The sequence below is a fragment of the Ranitomeya imitator genome, chromosome 3, assembly GCF_032444005.1.
Source record: "Ranitomeya imitator isolate aRanImi1 chromosome 3, aRanImi1.pri, whole genome shotgun sequence".
NCBI classification, from domain to species: domain Eukaryota; kingdom Metazoa; phylum Chordata; class Amphibia; order Anura; family Dendrobatidae; genus Ranitomeya; species Ranitomeya imitator.
This window is the reverse complement of record NC_091284.1, coordinates 45,330,625-45,349,489: the sequence shown is the minus strand read 5'-3', so window position 1 is coordinate 45,349,489 and position 18,865 is coordinate 45,330,625. Positions and strand designations below refer to the sequence as shown.

The 18,865-nt window shown below is 44.4% G+C and overlaps 1 protein-coding gene across 3 annotated transcripts in view; it reads left to right on the top strand.

The window, feature by feature from the left end:
* The window catches only part of EPCIP (exosomal polycystin 1 interacting protein), a 33,618-nt gene extending 22,831 nt beyond the window's left edge, over nucleotides 1–10,787 (top strand). For 2 of the 3 annotated variants that reach the window (XM_069760859.1, XM_069760861.1), the window contains one exon: nucleotides 9,558–10,787. In XM_069760859.1, coding sequence (XP_069616960.1) covers nucleotides 9,558–10,272 — 715 coding nt within the window. In that variant the 3' untranslated portion in view covers nucleotides 10,273–10,787. Of the gene's footprint in view, nucleotides 1–5,424; nucleotides 5,632–9,557 lie in introns of those variants that run through there. The other variant, XM_069760860.1, reaches the window with a different exon arrangement.
* Nucleotides 10,788–18,865: the final 8,078 nt, after the last annotated feature.

Sequence of the window (18,865 nt, the reverse complement as noted above, 5' to 3'; positions counted from 1 at the left end):
ACAAAGAAGGCCACCAAAAGGACCTACTAACCAAATCTCTGGTACCAAAAATCCCAGGATGGCCAGCCAACACAGAACAATGAACCTCAGAAATCACTTTACTAGTCCATCTATCAGGAACAAACAGTTTCCCCACAGGACAGCGGTCAGGCTTATCAGCCTAAAATTCCTGAAGAACCCGTCGCAAATCAGGGGAGATGGCAGAAAGAATCACCCCTTCCTTCAAAATGCCGACCGGCTCAAGAACCCCAGGGGAATCAGGAAAAAAACTCCTAGAGAGGGCATCCGCCTTAACATTCTTAGTACCAGGAATGTACGAGACCACAAAATCAACACGGGAGAAAAACAGGGACCATCGAGACTGTCTAGGATTCAGCCGTTTGGCAGACTCGAGGTAAATCAAATTCTTATGATCGGTCAGGACCACAATACGGTGCTTGGCCCCCTCAAGCCAATGCCGCCACTCCTCAAATGCCCACTTCATAGCCAACAACTCCCGATTGCCGACATCATAATTGCGTTCCGCAGGCAAAAACTTCCAAGAAAAGAAGGCACACGGTTTCATCAAGGAACCATCAGAATTCCTCTGAGACAAAACGGCCCCTGCCCCAATCTCAGACGCATCAACCTCAACCTGAAATGGAAGAGAAACATCTGGCTGACGCAACACAGGGGCAGAAGTAAATCGGCGTTTAAGCTCCTGAAAGGCAGAAACAGCCGCGGAGGACCAATTCGTCACATCAGCGCCTTTCTTGGTCAAATTGGTTAGAGGTTTAACCACACTGGAGAAGTTGGCAACAAAACGACGATAAAAATTAGCAAAGCCCAAGAATTTCTGAAGGCTCTTCACAGATGTGGGCTGAATCCAATCATGAATGGCCTGAACCTTAACCGGATTCATTTCTATAGATGAGGGAGAAAAAATGAAACCCAAAAAAGAAACCTTCTGCACTCCAAAGAGGCACTTTGACCCCTTCACAAATAAAGCATTATTATGGAGGATCTGAAATACCATCCTGACCTGTTTCACATGAGACTCCCAATCATCGGAAAAAATCAAAATATCATCCAAATATACAACCATGAATTTATCAAGATAACTCCGAAAGATATCATGCATGAAGGATTGGAACACAGATGGGGCATTAGAGAGTCCGAATGGCATCACAAGGTATTCAAAATGGCCTTCGGGCGTATTAAATGCAGTTTTCCATCGATCACCCTGCTTGATACGAATAAGATTATATGCCCCTTGAAGGTCAATCTTAGTAAACCAGCTAGACCCCCTAATCCTAGCAAACAAATCAGTAAGCAAAGGCAAGGGGTATTGAAATTTAACCGTGATCTTATTCAAGAGGCGATAATCAATACAGGGTCTCAAGGAGCCATCCTTCTTGGCAACAAAAAAGAACCCCGCTCCCAACGGTGAAGAAGATGGCCGAATATGCCCTTTCTCCAAAGACTCCTTAATATAGCTCCGCATGGTGGTATGTTCAGGCACAGACAGGTTGAAAAGTCGGCCCTTAGGGAACTTACAACCTGGAATCAAGTCAATAGCACAATCACAGTCCCTATGCGGTGGAAGGGAACTGGATTTGGGCTCATCGAATACATCCTGGAAGTCAGATGAGAACTCAGGGACCTCAGAAGAGGGGGAAGAGGAAATTGACATCAAAGGAACCTGATCATGAACCCCCTGACAACCCTAACTAGTCACAGACATGGATTTCCAATCTAACACCGGATTATGTAGCTGCAACCATGGAAAACCCAGCACAATATCATCATGCAAATTATGCAACATCAGAAAACGACAATCTTCCTGATGGGCTGGCGCCATGCGCATGGTCAGCTGTGTCCAAAACTGAGGTTTATTTTTAGCCAACGGTGTAGCATCAATGCCCCTCAAAGGAATAGGGTTCTGCAAAGGCTGCAAGGGAAAACCACAACGTCTGGCAAATTCTAAGTCCATTAAGTTCAGAGCGGCGCCTGAATCCACAAATGCCATGACAGAAAATTATGATAATGAGCAGATTAAGGTCACAGATAACAGAAATTTAGGTTGTATAGTACTGATGGCAACAGAACTAGCGATTCTCTTAGTACGCTTAGGGCAATCAGAAATAACATGAGCAGAATCGCCACAGTAAAAACACAACCTATTCTGACGCCTGAATGTTTGATGTTCAGCTCTAGACAAAATCCTATCACACTGCATAGGCTCAGGGCTCCGCTCAGAGGACAACGCCACAGTGTGCACAACTCTGCGCTCACGCAAGCGCCGATCAATCTGGATGGCCAGAGACATAGAATCACTCAGACCAGCAGGCGTGGGGAACCCCACCATAACATCTTTAACGGATTCAGAAAGACCCTTTCTGAAAATTGCCACCAAGGCATCCTCATTCCATTTAGTCAGTACAGACCATTTTCTAAATTTCTGGCAATACAATTCTGCCGCTTCTTGACCTTGACACAGGGCTAATAAGATTTTCTCAGCCTGATCCACAGAATTAGGCTCATCATACAACAACCCCAATGCCTGAAAGAACGAATTAACATTAAGCAAAGCAGGATTGCCAGATTCCAGGGAAAATGCCAAATCCTGTGGGTCACCACGCTGCAGAGATATGATGATTTTAACCTGTTGAATAGGATCACCAGAAGACCGGGGTCTTAATGCAAAAAACAGTTTGCAGTTATTTTTGAAACTCAAAAATTTGGATCTGTCACCAAAGAATAAATCAGGAGTGGGAATCTTAGGTTCTAAGGCAGGAGTCTGAACAATGAAATCTGAAATCCCCTGTACCCTAGCAGCAAGCTAATCCACCCGAGAAACTAACTCCTGAACATTCATGTTAATACTAGACTCCGTAGCCACCCAGAGGTAAAGAGGAAAGGAAAGACACAACAGACTACAGAAAAAAAAATGGCTCAGCACTTTCCTTCCCTTCTTCTGAGATGCGTTTAACTCATTGCCGGCCAGTTGTACTGTTATGATCTGGTGGCCTAGGAGCAGCATGAGACGGACTCTGGAGAAGGTGGTCCCTGTACTGACCGCAAACCCTGAACCTAGCAGCGCAACTAGAAGTAGCCATGGGGGGTACCTAACACTCCCTAGACCCCTCGGCACAGCCTAAGATCTAATGACCCCTAAAGACAGAAACAGGAAACCTATCTTGCCTCAGAGAAAATCCCCAAAGGATAGATAGCCCCACACAAATATTGACTGTGAGAGGAGAGGGAAATAACATACGCAGATATGAAATCAGATTTTAGCATAGGAGGCCATACTAGCTAAAAAGAAAGAATAGAACAGAGTACTATGCGGTCAGTGTAAAAACACTAGAAAATTAGAAAATATCCACTGCAGAAAATACGAATCACCACATCTGACTAAAGACATGGGGGGTATATCTGCATCTCCAGAGAAATAGCTAGGCTGCAAAAAATCCTTCACAGACTAAGCTGGACAAGACAAAAACATGAAAATGCACAGAACTATAAGGTCCACAGCAGGTGGACAGCAAAACAAAGCCAGGACTTATCTTTGTAGAAAAACACAGCAAACTGGAGAGACCAGCAGGGAAGTGAATCCTTCAAGAACAATGGACAACTGGCACTGACTAAAGGATCCTGCAAAGCTATATACCCCAGTCAGTTTTGCAATTAGTAGATACACCTGTCCACTCCTGCAGTCCAGGCACAACTGCATTACCCTCTACAACCACCGGAGGGAGCCCAAAAGCTTAATTCACAACAGACCACGGGTGGGAGAGCACAGTGCTCGCTCTCTGCCCACAGACAGCATGTTCCTGGCTGCAGCCATATGTGCATCACAGCATTCAGATGATAAACGCTGCGTGCGTAAACGCGCCCTGCCTCGATGGTAATGAGCAGAGGCAGGGACCTCTGCATTAGAGAACAGTGGCAGAACGGGACATACATACCAGGATGGGGGATATATGCCAGGATGGAGGCATATATGTCAGGATAGGGGACATATATACCAGGATGGGGGCCTATATACCAGGGTGGGGGATATATGCCAGGATGGAGGCATATATGTCAGGATAGGGGACATATATACCAGGATAGGGGACATATATGCCAGGATGGGGGAAATGTATACCAGGATGGGAGAAATATATACCAGGATGGGGGACATGTATACCAGGATGGGAAAATATATACCAGGATGGGGTACATGTATACCAGGATGGGGGACATATATACAGTACTAGGATGGGGAATATATATGCCAGGATGTCAGACATATATACCTGGAAGGAACCCAAGATGGGGCATATATATCAGGAAGGAACCTAGGATGGGGCATATATATCAGGACGGAACCTAGGATGGGAGCATGGGGCCCAGGATGGAAGACATATACTCACGGAAGGAGCCCAGGATGGGGAACATATATACTTGGATAGGGCCCAAGGGGGCAGTCATCACTACATTATGGGTCTGGCAACACATATCTATTTATAGGGTTTAGAGTGCTACAAGGGCCCATACATCTTACCAACATACAGAGGGGGGCCTAGGTCCAAATTTTGCATTGGGGCCCAACTCTAGTTACGCCACTAAATAATGCTGTTTATTGGAGCCCTCCAATGGTATTATCAGAATGCCACCATAAAGCATGCCATTCAAGTGCCCCATAATTAGTACCATCAGAGTGCCCCCATATACAGCATAATCACAGTGCACCCATGTATACTGCCATCATAGTGCCTCCATAAACAGCACCATCAGAACATCTTCATAAACAGTGTCATCAGGGGTCCCCCTTAAGCTTCAATATCAGAGTGTCACTAAAAACAGCGCTTTGAGCCCCCTCCAGTGCTGGCGCCATTCCAGCGGTGTCTCCTGGGGCTTGTATGACACAACAAAGATCACTGGGTTCTCTCTCCTTTGGACATAATTGACATCTGGAGGAGCAGCAGCCCTCGCTTCCTCCAGAAGTCTGATTTGTCTGAAGGAGAGGAGAGTGAAGCCGTTGCTGGTTGGCCGTAGGGAACACGTGAGCCCCGGGAGAACTAGTTTCAACACCGCTGGAGCGGCGCCAGCACCACACAGGGATTGAGGAGGGGTTGTCCAAGTAGTGGACAACCCCTTGCAGATAAATCTTGCAACATCTGTATATCAATATTCTTCTATGGAGGCAGTACATACCTACATAGGATGTATATAGGTAGTCCATGTTATGTGCCTGTGGTCCCTTTAAGAAACAGTTCATAAGGTAATATCACTGTCGCCCACAATTGCATAACCTTCTCGGGATCCCGTGTGAATCATTTCTATATGTTTTTTTTAGTAGGCGACATAACATGACATTGTCCCACAATCCATCCTGCGTTACATGCAGTAAGAGTCATTGCTCCTTTAACTAACTCTCGATAGTTAGCCAGAAACTTCTGACATTCATTTCCTGCTACTGGTGTTGCTGCGTGGCAGAGGAACCAAAGATAGATCAAGGGGAAAAACAAGAGAAATCCAGGAGAAGCCGAGAATAAAACTCCTATAATGCGAAAATGTTCAGCAGTGGAGTGCGATTCTGGAGCAGAGCAGCATCAGCACATCCACAGAGTTACCTGAGCTGAGGACAGATGACCAGAGCCGGTGAGGATATATATATATATACACATGAGGTGCTCCAAGGGCACCGACACCGGAATTCCTGAGCTGCCAGAGCCAAAGCTTCCAGGCGGTGCCCTCCAGGCCCAAACTAGAGAAAGAGATAGATAGATAGATAGATAGATAGATAGATAGATAGATAGATAGATAGATAGATAGATAGATAGATAGATAGATAGATAGATAGTTAGATAGATAGAAACGGGGGCGTAAAGAGAAATCATGGGGTCCTATAGCAAAAGCTCTAAGTGGATGCAGGAGACGGGCTCATATCTCCCAACTTCTATAAACAAGAGAGAGGGACATGCATTGCGGCATGTGCACGGTAATTATGACCCAATTGAAGCCCCTTCATTTTCTCACCCATAATACCCTTTTCATGGCCATTATATGGTAGGATGCTCCCCAAAATGTTCCACCCGCACACACAGAGTATGATATCCCCATAGTGAATTCCTCACCACACGAAAGTTCTCAATGTTCCCTCAGACAGTATGATGGCCTGTTAGAATGATGCCCCCACTAAGTATCATACCCACACTAGCCCCTACTCAGTATGATGGAGCCTCAGTATGATGCTCCCATAGCCTCTACTCAGTATGATGTTCTCACCGTACCCACTCAGTATGATTGCCTTCCTCAGCATGATACCACCATTGCCCCTTACTCAATATGATTGCCCGACAATCCCCCAGGGTGAGGGTAAAACAGTGTGGCAATAATTTATTGAACCACCAACACAGTAGCATAGAGAATCATCCCAGCAAATACCCAAGATGGTGCAAATTACAGTCTCACCCTTGCGCTGACTCGCCAGGATTAGAGCTGTTTCCAGTGCCGAATACCCCACCAGTTGCTCCCCCCTTTTGGCGGACCCCCACAGTGATGAGTTAAGGACAAGCTTAGGAAGCTGACAGCCCATTGATGTACGAGGCCAGGTGACTTGATTGTCTCAACCTGGATTCTCTAAACGTCTTTTGAGGGTTCAGTCATGGTTAATGAGGCAGCTCTGTATTTCTTCAGTTGGAGCCATGATGCCATGACTTCTGTAATGTAGACTCTCCCTGAACACAGGCAGATCCTCCTTTTTGTAGATCACAACTTTTCATTCAGGCATTTCACCACAGGCTTGGGGGAAGGTGGTAGGAGGCCATCCTCACTGCTGGAGTGTTCACCAACATGCATAGATTGTCCTTCATATTGCAGAGCACCAATGGGTCATCAACATATTTACTAACATTCAAGCATTGAGCCTTTGTTTCCCACATATAGTAGAACAATACTAGAACTGCAATACAAAAGCTAATCAGCAGCCAGTCTACAAATGCAGGGACAATAAGGGCCAACAGTCATTCTCACATGAACTTTAGCTCATGTCCCTGGGCCTACTGAAATAATGTGTCTGGATAATTCAGATTAAATGTGATGTTGCCACAAGCAGAGTTAAGTGTGCTTCAGGTGAGTGACCAGCCAATATGTGAGCTGTAGCTGAGAGAGAGAGACATACCTGGCTCTCTGAATGGAGACTGTGCTAAGAAGAGAACCATGTGGAAGCTGCAGCCTGTTCAGTGTGAGTGGTGCCTTGAGTTGAAGACTGGTTGGGGCTGGAAGTTGCTGGAGCTTGGGCTGAAGGGGATACCGAGACTGGTGGGATTGTGCCTCTTCTGTGTATGAAGTCTGCTCTGGGAGAAAGGACTGCGATCTGTTTGGGTGAACCTTCACTCACACATATATGATTATGATTAAATGCGCAGACCGCGTGCAGAGAATCGCATGTCTCAGTGTTTGCTGTGGACAATAGCCATGTATGAGTAGCCAGGATCTGTTCCGTGTAGTTAGCACCTGGACACAGGGCATTTTATCCCCATTAGAATTGAACTGCGGTGCACAAATACTCACCCTAAACTCAAATCATGGGGCTGCAAAGCGTTGCACTTGTCTTTTTCCGTCAGCCCCATAGAAAATAAATGGAGCTGCGATCGGCATGTGCACTGCATCCGTTTCACGTTCGGCTGATCGCTGCAGGTCCCAGCAGCCGGACCCCCACTGATCAGTAAGTTATCACCTATCCTGTGAGCAATAAATATTTTATTATGTCCTATTCCTGAACAGGTTTTAATATATGCTGCATGCCTTGTCTTCTATTATGCTGGTCATAGACTTTAACTAGCCGTAGCCTGTTCTTCCTAATCCAACATACACATGTTGCTGGGCTTAACCAAACAGGAAAAGGAGAATAAGCTGCTACCAGATGTCTCTAGCGGTGGCTTATCTCCCCTGCAAATAAAAGGATTAGATATATTGAAATCCAATATGCCTGACCCTTCGTTTCGAATATCTGCCATCCATAAAAACTGTGACATCCAATCAGGGCCGGCATCGCCACCCGGCCACCTGGGCGAGTTCCGAGGCCCTGAGCAAGTGGGAGGGCCCACTCGCAGTCGGGGACACTGGCATGCTACGGGACCCATGAGTCGGGGCTTCCGTTGCCAGTGCGTACACTAGCACCGCCCCCCCCATGCTTTAAACTATTTGAAATACTTACCTCTCCTTGTTCCTCTCTGGCCGCAAGTCCGGTTTCTTCTGCGTCTTCTGACTCTCCGACATCTCAGGACAGGGGACACGATGACGTCACTACAGCGTGCCCTCTATGCTGAGCAGAAAGCCAGAATAGGCTGAAGATACCGTAGTTGAGTAGCCCGGAGCTGCAGCCAGCAGGGAACGAGGAGAGGTAAGTATTTCATTATTTATTTTTTATATATGGAACATTATATGGAGCCAATTCTCTATGGACCATTATATGGGGCCCATTCTGTATGGAGCATTATATGGGGCCCATTCTGTATGGAGCATTATATGGGGCCCATTCTATATGTAGAATTATATGGGGACCAGTCTATATGGAGCATTATATGGGGCCCATTCTATATGGAGCATTATATGGGGGTCAATCTATGTAGAATTATATTGGACCCATTCTCTATGGAGCCCCATTCTCTATGGAGCATTATATGGAGCCCATTCTGTATATAGCATTATATGGGGCCCATTCTCTGTTGTGCATTATATGGGACCCATTCTCTATGGAAAATTATATGGGGCTAATTCTCTATGGAACATTATATGAGATCCATTCTATATGGAGCCTTTCTCTAAAGAGCATTATATGGGGCCCATTCTGTATGGAGCATTATATGGGGCCCATTCTCTATGGAGCATTATATGGAGCTCATTATTCTGTGTGGAGCATAATATGGGGTCCATTACACTGTATGGAGCAATATATGGGGTCCATTATTCTGCGTGGAGCATTATATGGGGTCCATTATTCTGTATGGAATGTTAAATGGGTCCATTACACTGTATGGGGCCCATTATTCTATATGGAGCATTATATGGGGCCAAATATTTTGTGTGGAGCATTAGATGGGGTCCATTATCCTGTATGGAACACTATATGGGGCCAATTATTCTGTATGGAGCAATGTATAGGGATCATTATACTGAATAAAACAATATATGGGACCCATTATAGTGAATGGAGGACTATACTGTCCGGTCTAAAATTAAAACTTTTGAATCGCCCCTTTGCACGCACTGTGCACTGTGAGGATTCGCCGGTCTCTGAGCTATTGTAGAATTTACAATAGATATCAGTCATTTATTGTAAGAAGTACAGTAAGTACTGTAGTACTATTGTACTATATCTATATTTCTATGCCGCATCTGTGCATCATGTGTCATGGTATATGTGTTAAAGGGGCCCATTGAGACTGTTTCGCCTGGCCCTGTACCCAATACATATTAGATGGTAGGCGGGTCCCACCAAAATCAGTGGTTTGGACCAACAGTAATCAAATGTGTACGTACAGCTTCAGAGCACTGATGACTCTTGTTAATTTCCTTTCCAGATCACGAACAGCCTCTACAGTCCCCCGATGGATGGAGTTGTGCTGCTTGAAGCCTGGTGCCTATGATATCAGGATATCAATGTCCTTCTATAGATACCTGTTCTTCTTACTTGTCTTCCTGGACTTCTGCATTATTGAGCACCTTGTAGAGAGCCAGAACCACACACTGATATTCTCCAAAGACAACAACCTTCGGAACTGCAGCTGCTCCTTCGATATCCAGAGCTGTGACTACAGTTTGGCCAACCTGTTGTGTAACTGTAAAACCATCGCCCTTCCTAAAAACAAGACGGGTTCCAGGCCGAGCTACAATGGTGATCTGACCATCTGGTTCTCTGACACTATCACCCTGGGAAAGTTAGTTAACTTTACAATTGTCCATAGCCTAAAACTATCTTTGTGTGGAGCAACTACTCTCCCAACGGAGTATCTGGCCATCCTGGGGCTTAGGTACCTTCGTGTCCAAGCTGAGACCATCCAGGAGCAAAGCCTGACAATAACCCACTGCAGTGTCAAAGATAGACCATGCCAACTGCTCACAACTCCGCCGCTTCACATCTCTTACCTGGATACTTCACTGTTTAATGGTCTTCCCTTGTTAAAGTCATACAGCGTGGAGAATGTATCAAGCATAAAGGAAGAGTTCCCAAATCTACCATTTTCCAATTTAATATCGGCCACAAATAAAAGCTACATTGTGACGTTAATTTACTAACGATCAGACTAGGATTGAACTGCTCCAGCCTAGTGTGAGAAAGTAAAGGACTGTCTAGTGTCCGATAATTAGACCTTAGAAGATGTATGGGAGAGGGGAAAACGACTCTTTATAGGGGTTATCTGGTTCTTTATCCCTAGAATTGACCGTCTTTATTAAGTTAATGGAGGTCCAAATCTCGTCACCACCACTGATTAGATTAAAGATCAGACTCATTGGTCACAAGGAAGCCACTGTGCCTTCGAAAGCTGCTCGTCAGGGATGCTAAAAGGTACAGCGTTTAACTTTTAATAGTGTCTGTACCTGCACAGTTAATACCAAAAGTATAAAGCTGTGCCTGGCCAACAAGGAAGGAACATTCAAAGATGGTGGTGGGGCCAAGAAGGTCATAAATTCTTAAGAACAGGGTAACCCCTTTAGGTTCATTAGAGAAAGGAGTGATGTGATTGAATTATTCTTGGTAGTACACCGCTGTGGAACAAGTTTGTGCTACTTCATTAAACAATAATAATAAACCTGGTGGAGGGGATTGATTGGTGTCTTAGATTTTTCTTAAGGCTCACCTCCACCAATGTTCCTCAGCCTTTCAATTATTGTTAAGTAAAAAGGATCCCTCATCCATTGTGCCATTTCTGTTTTGGCAAATACTTGTATTACCTGTTAAAAAAAACATTTCGGAGCATCTTTTCTAAGAACTCTGTATTGTGCTGTTCCCATTTTCATACTTTTAAGGTTGAAAGAAGACGTAAGTCCATCGATTTCACCCTATAGCCTAATGTAAAGAAATGTAAAGAAAAGTAAGCTCACCATCTTTCAGTAATATTAGTTTCTTTTTTTTAAAACATAATTTTTATTGATTTTTTTGAACATAACATTGGAGAGGATAACATAGGATATAACATCATATACCACCAAAATATATGATTTTTTTAGTAAATTTAACAAAAAAAAAACAAAAAGAAAAAACTCTTAAAAACACCTTTTAATTATTCATATTAATATTTTTATATTTTTAGAACACACACAAGCGACATGAACACACACAACACCTTCTTCCCTGAAAACACTTATTCACTTACTTCCTCTACTCTTTCCACAGCCCAGCACTCTATCTTGGGAGCTTCCGTTTTCTTTCGTGGGGGCCACACGGGTAGAAGTGTAGCACAGCAGCCCTTTTTCGTCTGTGGGCACTGCACGGGTCCAGGTGTTACGCTATGGCCACTCACAGCTACTCTCGGTTTTCAGTCCACAAGAGTCATAGACTCATCCTGTAGCAACGCGTCCTATGATTTCTCCGTAGGAGAGTATGTAACCCAATATGGCGACACTTGACTTTCTTTACTGTAGATGCTTAGTAGCTACAGTGATGTACGTATTCTCTTCCTTTTGCTTCCCTTTAGTTTTGCCTTCTGCTATCTCTCTGCCAAAGACTCCGTACCATCCTTCTAGGCTTCCTTCCCCAGGCCCCGATATTCTTTCTCTCACTCCTGATTCCGGACTGCTAGTCGCTTCTCCTTTCTGCTATCTCTTTTCTTACTATCTTCTCCGGTAGTTCCTCTCTTGCCACATGGACACCTACTCCATGCAGCACTACTGACACTAGACCTGAGGTCTTTACTCTGCACACCGTGGGCTCTTTTTGACAAGCTACCAGGAAGTCCTTTCTGATCTTGCTGCATAGTCCCTCTCGGGGCTAAACTCTATCTTACCCTAATCCCTGTCTGTTGCTGGGCAGACTATAACAACATTAGTACCATCTTGTGGCCATTATACTTAACATCACATAACATTACGTATCACACAGTACACACTACACATTATACTGTACAACATTACATGAAGGCTTCTCAAGGAACGTGGGCAACGTGCCCATCCCCTTACAACAGCATATATTTCGATGAAGCTGTCATGCTTGGATCAGAAGAGCCACCGGCCAGTCCGAGAATTGTGTTGCAATCCTCATCCAAGTTATACTGTTGTCTGACTCTACTCTAGATCAATGATCCATCACAGAATCTAGTGCCCACAACCCATAATAATATATTTTCAAAGAAAGGCATCCAAGTTCTACTTGAACATTTTTAGCGAATCGACCATTACAATATCATGTGGCAGAAAATTCCATAATCTCACTGCTTGTACAGTAAACAATCCATAGTCTCACTACTTGTTCAGTAGAGAATCCGTAGTCTTACTGCTTGTTTAGTAGAGAATCCATAATCTCACTGCTCATTCCGAAGAGAATCCATAGTCTCACTACTCATTCAGTAAAGAATCACCATCTGTGATGATTAAACCTTCATTCCTCTAGCCCTAGAGGATGCCCTCTAGGTGTAAAAAGATCATTAGAGAGATCCCTGCACCGTCCCAACATATATTTGTGCATTGTAATAGGATCGCCGCTAAGCCTTCGTTTTTTTTTAATAAACTTTGGATTTTTTTTCCCCCACTTAAATAAAAAAGAACCTATGACATGTTTGGTGTCTGTGAACTCGTAATGACCTGGAGAATCATAATGGCAGGTCAGTTTTAGCATCTAGCGAAGATGGTAATAAAAAAACAACTGTAGAATTTTTTTGCAATGTGTCCGCACTTGGAATTTTTGTCCCGTTTTCCAGTCCGCGATATGTTAAAACCAATGGTGTCGTTCAAAAGTACAACTCGTCTCGCAAAAAGCAAGCCATCACATGGCCATATTGACGGAAAAATAAAAAAAGTTATGGCTCTGAGAAGAAGGGGAGCTAAAAACCGAAACTCAAAAACTGAAATACCCCTGGTCGTTAAGGGCTCGATTTGATTCCTCGTGGCAATGTATGGACTGCTTATAACTAGGTGATTTGTTCTTACAGAGTCTGGTGCTGTCTAATCAGTGGTGGCAAAATCAGACTGTAAAAGGACACTCGCTATCAAAGGGAATGATACCACCCAGTTTTCTCAACATATTTTGTTATTACTTCAAGGAAGAATAATGGAGGAACAGCACCAAAGAGAGCGATAAGAAACGATCTTATAGAATTGCTTGGTGTTTTTTAATAGTAAATATAAGTATGGTTTAAAGTAGATTTGTCAAAGGATGGGTTTGACTTTGGCACCATTTTGCACCATCATAATCTATGAAACACGTTAGTTCACTTATTTCATTGTTCCTCTGCATTTACCACTATGGGGGACAGTTGTGAACACAAAGATGGACATTTTCCAAAGATGCAAATCACATGAGATACATCTGTACAGACACTGAACAAGTAGGATACATACAGTATATATGCACACAATATGATATGTATCCTGAGACCACAAAGGGTTTGGACAGCCTCCAGTCTGGACACAAAGGACGGACTGATTTGCAGAAGTACTGGGAGCACTGGAGCTGAAAGAAGACCTGTTTAGATGAAAGTCTATGCCTTCATGAGTCTTGGAACAGAGAAGTGCTTCTATTTCTTCATTTTAGTGATCAGTGGGGGTTTCTGTACCTGAATCCCCACCTGACTTGGCCAAAGTTTTCTGAAAGTGCATTAAACCTGTACATATATGCTAGCCACCTAAGGGAGGGCCTAAAGCCCGAAACACGTGTCCACAGGTAGGAATTGGTTGGCTGTGTAAATTTAGAAACTAATCCGCAGCATTGCACGCTTGGCGGTTCCAAGCGCTGTGGATTAGACCGGGGTGGAAAGAGATGATTTGCATAGCTCCGCCTACTGCAAAGGATTCTGGGTAAACCTGCTATTCTTTGTATTATGCTGCTTGCAAGTACTTTCCGTTTCAGGAAAGCATCCACTATGTTAAACCTTTAAGAACTTTTTCATTTATTCTTTTAACGTTGCCTTAAATGGAGCATCACTGTAAAATATTATACCGTCATCTGAGGGGCAACGTTATTTTAATGTCTTTGCATCCATTGTGTGTTCTCTCACGGACACAAGTATGGTCTGAAGGCGCAATTGACATGAAGTCATGTTACAACTGGCAGTTCGATTGACCTTATCGATCATACATTTTCTTTTTTGTGGAGGAGAAATGGCATCTTCTCTACTCAAGAACCACAAATCTTTGGGGGGATATAAATTAATTATAGAGATAGAAATTGCCAACGACGGTCTAATGTGTATTTTAAATCCTTTTTACTCAGGTCCACGCGGTCTACAAGTTCCATCCAGTGGCACATGGTAGATGAGGTTGGAAAGGGGATTGTTTGATTGATATTTTGCATGAGCTGAACCACGTTATAAAAAGGTTCAAGGATGGTGTGCCCCTTCGATATTTTAGGATGCAGGGGCATTTTCTCATAGAGTGATTCCCCACTGAGGGATGATGTACAGATGTAGGCATATGTAGGGGTTGGTTGAAGATCTTTACTCACAAGCAAGCAACTAGTTTGATGCTTATGTAAACAGGTACGCGGATGTAACAGCGCAAGCAATGAGGAGACAGTGGTACTTAGACCAACAAAAGGTGAAAATGAAAAGTTATGTTACAAAAAAATACAGTAGTTCTGATGAGCAGGGTATTGCTAACACGGCCAGAACCTAATTGAGAACATATAGAGACCTCTGCAAGAAACCCTGGGAGTGAAGCACGAAGAGAAAGGGAAACAAACCCTAAGGCCAACCCTGAAAGAGAGCAACCGATGCTGCAAGCACCACTCACCACCACAACACATAAGAACGGCAATAAACAGCAAAGACAAGGGCTGGGAACAGGGATACATAGCCACCTGATGCTGAAGGAAATCATGAGGTGTTGAACACCTCACAATAACCTCCAGACAACCACTCCCTGCTAACCTGCACAGCACAATGGACACAATCCCACCACGGCCTAGTAAGAGACACAGCAGCGTCCTGCGCTGCCTGGCAACCAAGAAACAGCGTCCCATGTTCCCCGGGCAGTGAAAACCTTGGGCGATAAGGCGTCCTGCTTCCCCTCATAGTATTCTAACAAGTCAATTATATTACAGCAGTAATTGGCCCCTACAGTAATTATGTCTAGTGATGAGCGAGTGTACTCGTTGCTCGGGTTTTCCCGAGCACGCTCGGGTGACCTCCGAGTATTTGGTAGTGTTCGGAGGTTAAGTTTTCATCACCTCAGCTGAATGATTTACAGCTATTAGCCAAGCTGATTACATGTGGTTGTTGCCTGGTTGCTAGAGGATCCTCACATGTAATCAAGCTGTCTAGTAGTTGTAAATCATTCAGCTGCTGAGATGAAAACTAAATCTCCGAACACTAACAAATACTCGGAGATCACTCGAGCACGCTCGGGAAAACCTGAGCAACGAGTACACTCTCTCATCACTAATTATGTCCATCCACTTGCAACAATAAACAATAATGTAGGTTCCTCATTTTAGCCTCCATACAATAATTAAGTTCTGGCCCTATGTTCCCATGTCCTGGCACCATCTTCTGGCCTCATGTCCTGGCCCCATGTCCTGGCCTCAAGTCCAGACCTCATGTCCTGATCCCATGTCCTGGCCTCATGTCCCTTATGCTAGCCCATGTCTTGGCCCCATGTCCTGGCCTCGTCTCCTGGCCCCATGTCCTGGCCCCCATATCCTGACTCTATCTTCTGGACCCATGTCTTGGCCATTTGTCCTTGCTCCATGCCCTGCCCTCATCTCCTGACCCCATGCCCTGGCCCATGCCAAGGCCTCATGCACTGGCCCCATGTCCTGACCCCATGCCCTGGCCCTATGTCCTGGTCTCATGTCCTGGCCCCATGTCCTAGTCCCTTGTCCTAGTCCCATGTCCTGGTCCCATATCCTGGCCCCATGCCCTGGCCCCATGTCCTAGTCCCATGACCTGCTCCCAAGACAAGGTCTCATGTCTTTGGTCCTGGGCCTGCATCTTCAGAAAAAGAGAAAAAAAAAGATTCTTCATACCTGCCTGCGCTCCCATCGCCGCACAGCGTCCTCTCCCTTCTGATCTGGCACCATTGTGTTAAAATGGCTACGAACCTATTAGAGGCATTTGACAGTCAGAACAACATGACTGAAAAATCCTCAGTTAACCCTATTTTGCATCCCGCAATGTACAGTGCAGCACAGAGGCTATAGAGGCAAATGGTCATAGGCAGATGATAGTGTGGTCAATCTGGGCTACTGCCCAGGTCCAAAGCTCCAGGGGAGCCCATGGCCAGATTGCTCTCACTATAATGTTTTGTGTGCTGCCATAGGCGCACATATCTGGGCAGAGAGCTTTCCTGTATCTCCGGCAATACAGAATAGCAGAGCAGTGTAGCTCCAGTCACCTCTTCTATAACGTGCTGGCGTGATGATGTCATTGCGCCAGCATCCATGCGCTAGTATAAGAAGATATACAGGTTGTGTATTTATACTGTGTATTTCTCACAGATTTTCTAGGTCCATGGATTATAAATCTAAGGATGCAGCCTGGCAAGTACAAGTTGCACAGGTGTTTGACAGTGGTTCTGCCAGCACGGCAGTAGGTGATTTTGGGGATGTTAATGCATTACAAACTCAGATCAAAAGGCTTTCACATAAACGTACTAAGATGTGGTGGAATAGGGCCTTTTTGGAGAATTATCTTATGAAAAATGTGATTCCACGTGGATTACGTATCCAGGTCTTCCCTTCGTTTCCAATAACTGACGATATATTAATGTCCAAATGGGAGGAGATTTGTACTAAGGCCTCTTTCCAACTTATGGAGTTACTTGTTGACCTCAATAAGAAGTCTGTTCTGTCCTTAGAATCTAAAATTGATGGTTTCTTTCTTGAGTACAAGAAAATAGCTACTACAGAAACAATTAAGGTTTTTAATAACACCATGGACAAAACCTCTGCAGATTGGGAAACACAAATTAAAGCTATTCATGCAAAAAAATTGCTCCGTGATAGTACGGATTTTCAGCGGAAAACGGCTTATAGGTGGAAGAGATCTGCACCTATTAATAGGAGTCAGAGATCCCCTTCTATTTCTTCTGTCTTCATCTGGAGAGACTTCTCACACTTCTCAACGGTCTATGTAGACTCGCTTTGGTAATTCTGGTAAAAGGAAATGGGATCAGAAATCTAAAGCTAATAAACGTGGTCAGCCTTTGTCCCATCAAAAAGATACCCCTTAAGGTAATAAATCTGTCTGAATACACTTTGAGTTCTGATGAGGTCTCTGTGCTCTCTAAAGGTCTTACTTTTTCTCCTAGTATGCGGTTTAATCCATTGGTGGCTCTTAAGGACCTACACATGTTTGCTAGGTCTCTTATTTTTAAAAAAATGGCACCATAGTGAAGACATACAGCAGGCTTTTCCTTTACCTGAAGAACAACTTGCTCTACGAACATTGGAGGAATGGGCATTTGAACACTCTAATCCCACCTTGGGTAGGTTGCCACCATCTCTTTGCCCCAGGTCCACAAAGATCCCGCCCTTGTCACTACGCCCCAATGTGGAGATTTTTGTCAAACTCGTTTCACACAACTTTGACAAAATTTCCTCCCTTACTCATTATAACAACCTCTCGAGGGCTGAATCCAATGGCCTTAGGAGGTTGAAACAACTTAAGGATGTAGTGTTTAAACCAGCTGACAAGGGCGGGAACATTGTGATTTGGCCTTCTAAATTGTATCTTGCAGAGGCCTATTGTCAACTTAGAGATTCTTCTTGTTACAAGAAATTGACATTTAATCCTCTTATCTCTTACAAGGAGGAATTGACTAAAATCATGCAGAGGGCAGTTATTGATGGTGTCATAACCCCACAAGTACGGGATGTGTTGGTGGTCAAAAATCCTTGTATTTCAATACTATGTCTCCTCCCTAAGGTCCACAAGAATCTACACAACCCTCCAGGTAGGCCAATAATCTCTGGGGTGGGTGGGCTTACGGAGGGCATCGGCAGATATATAGATTCGTTGCTCAAGCCCCTGGTGGAGACTATTCCATGTTATCTGAAGGACGCTTCAGATTTTCTTAAGAAAATTGACTCCGTTCACATTGATGAGGATATGATTCTAGTAACTTGTGACGTTGAGTCCTTATATACTAGTATTCGCCACCAGGATGGCTTGAGGGCGGTCTCCCTTTTTCTGTCCATGACTAGCTTCTCCTCAGGTGACAATGACTTTCTTCTCGTACTGTTGCAATTTTTGTTGACACACAATTTCTTTTTGTTCAATGGGTCGTTCTACCTACAGCTCCAGGGGACTGCGATGGGCGCGGCCTGTGCGCCCGCCTACGCAATTCTGTTCCTGAGGCTGTGGGAGAGGGACCTCTTCTCGTCAGATCGGGGTGTGTCAATGGAGCGGGTCATTTTTTGGGCCCGCTACATTGATGATATTTTCCTGATCTGGCGGGGATCATCACTTGATTTACAAAATTTCTTTTTGGAATTAAATAATAATGACTTGAACATTCATTCATCATTTAAATTTGTTTTGAATACTATTGATTTCTTAGATGTCACTGTGAGGAGGGGCGTGGACGGAGTTTTGGTTGCCGATGCCTTTCGCAAGGACACGGCAGTTAACTCTGTTCTGCATGCGTCATCATCCCATCCTCCCCATGTGATTAATTCTGTTCCTACCGGCCAGTTTCTCAGAATTAGAAGGATCTGTTCGTCGAATGAAGATTTTGA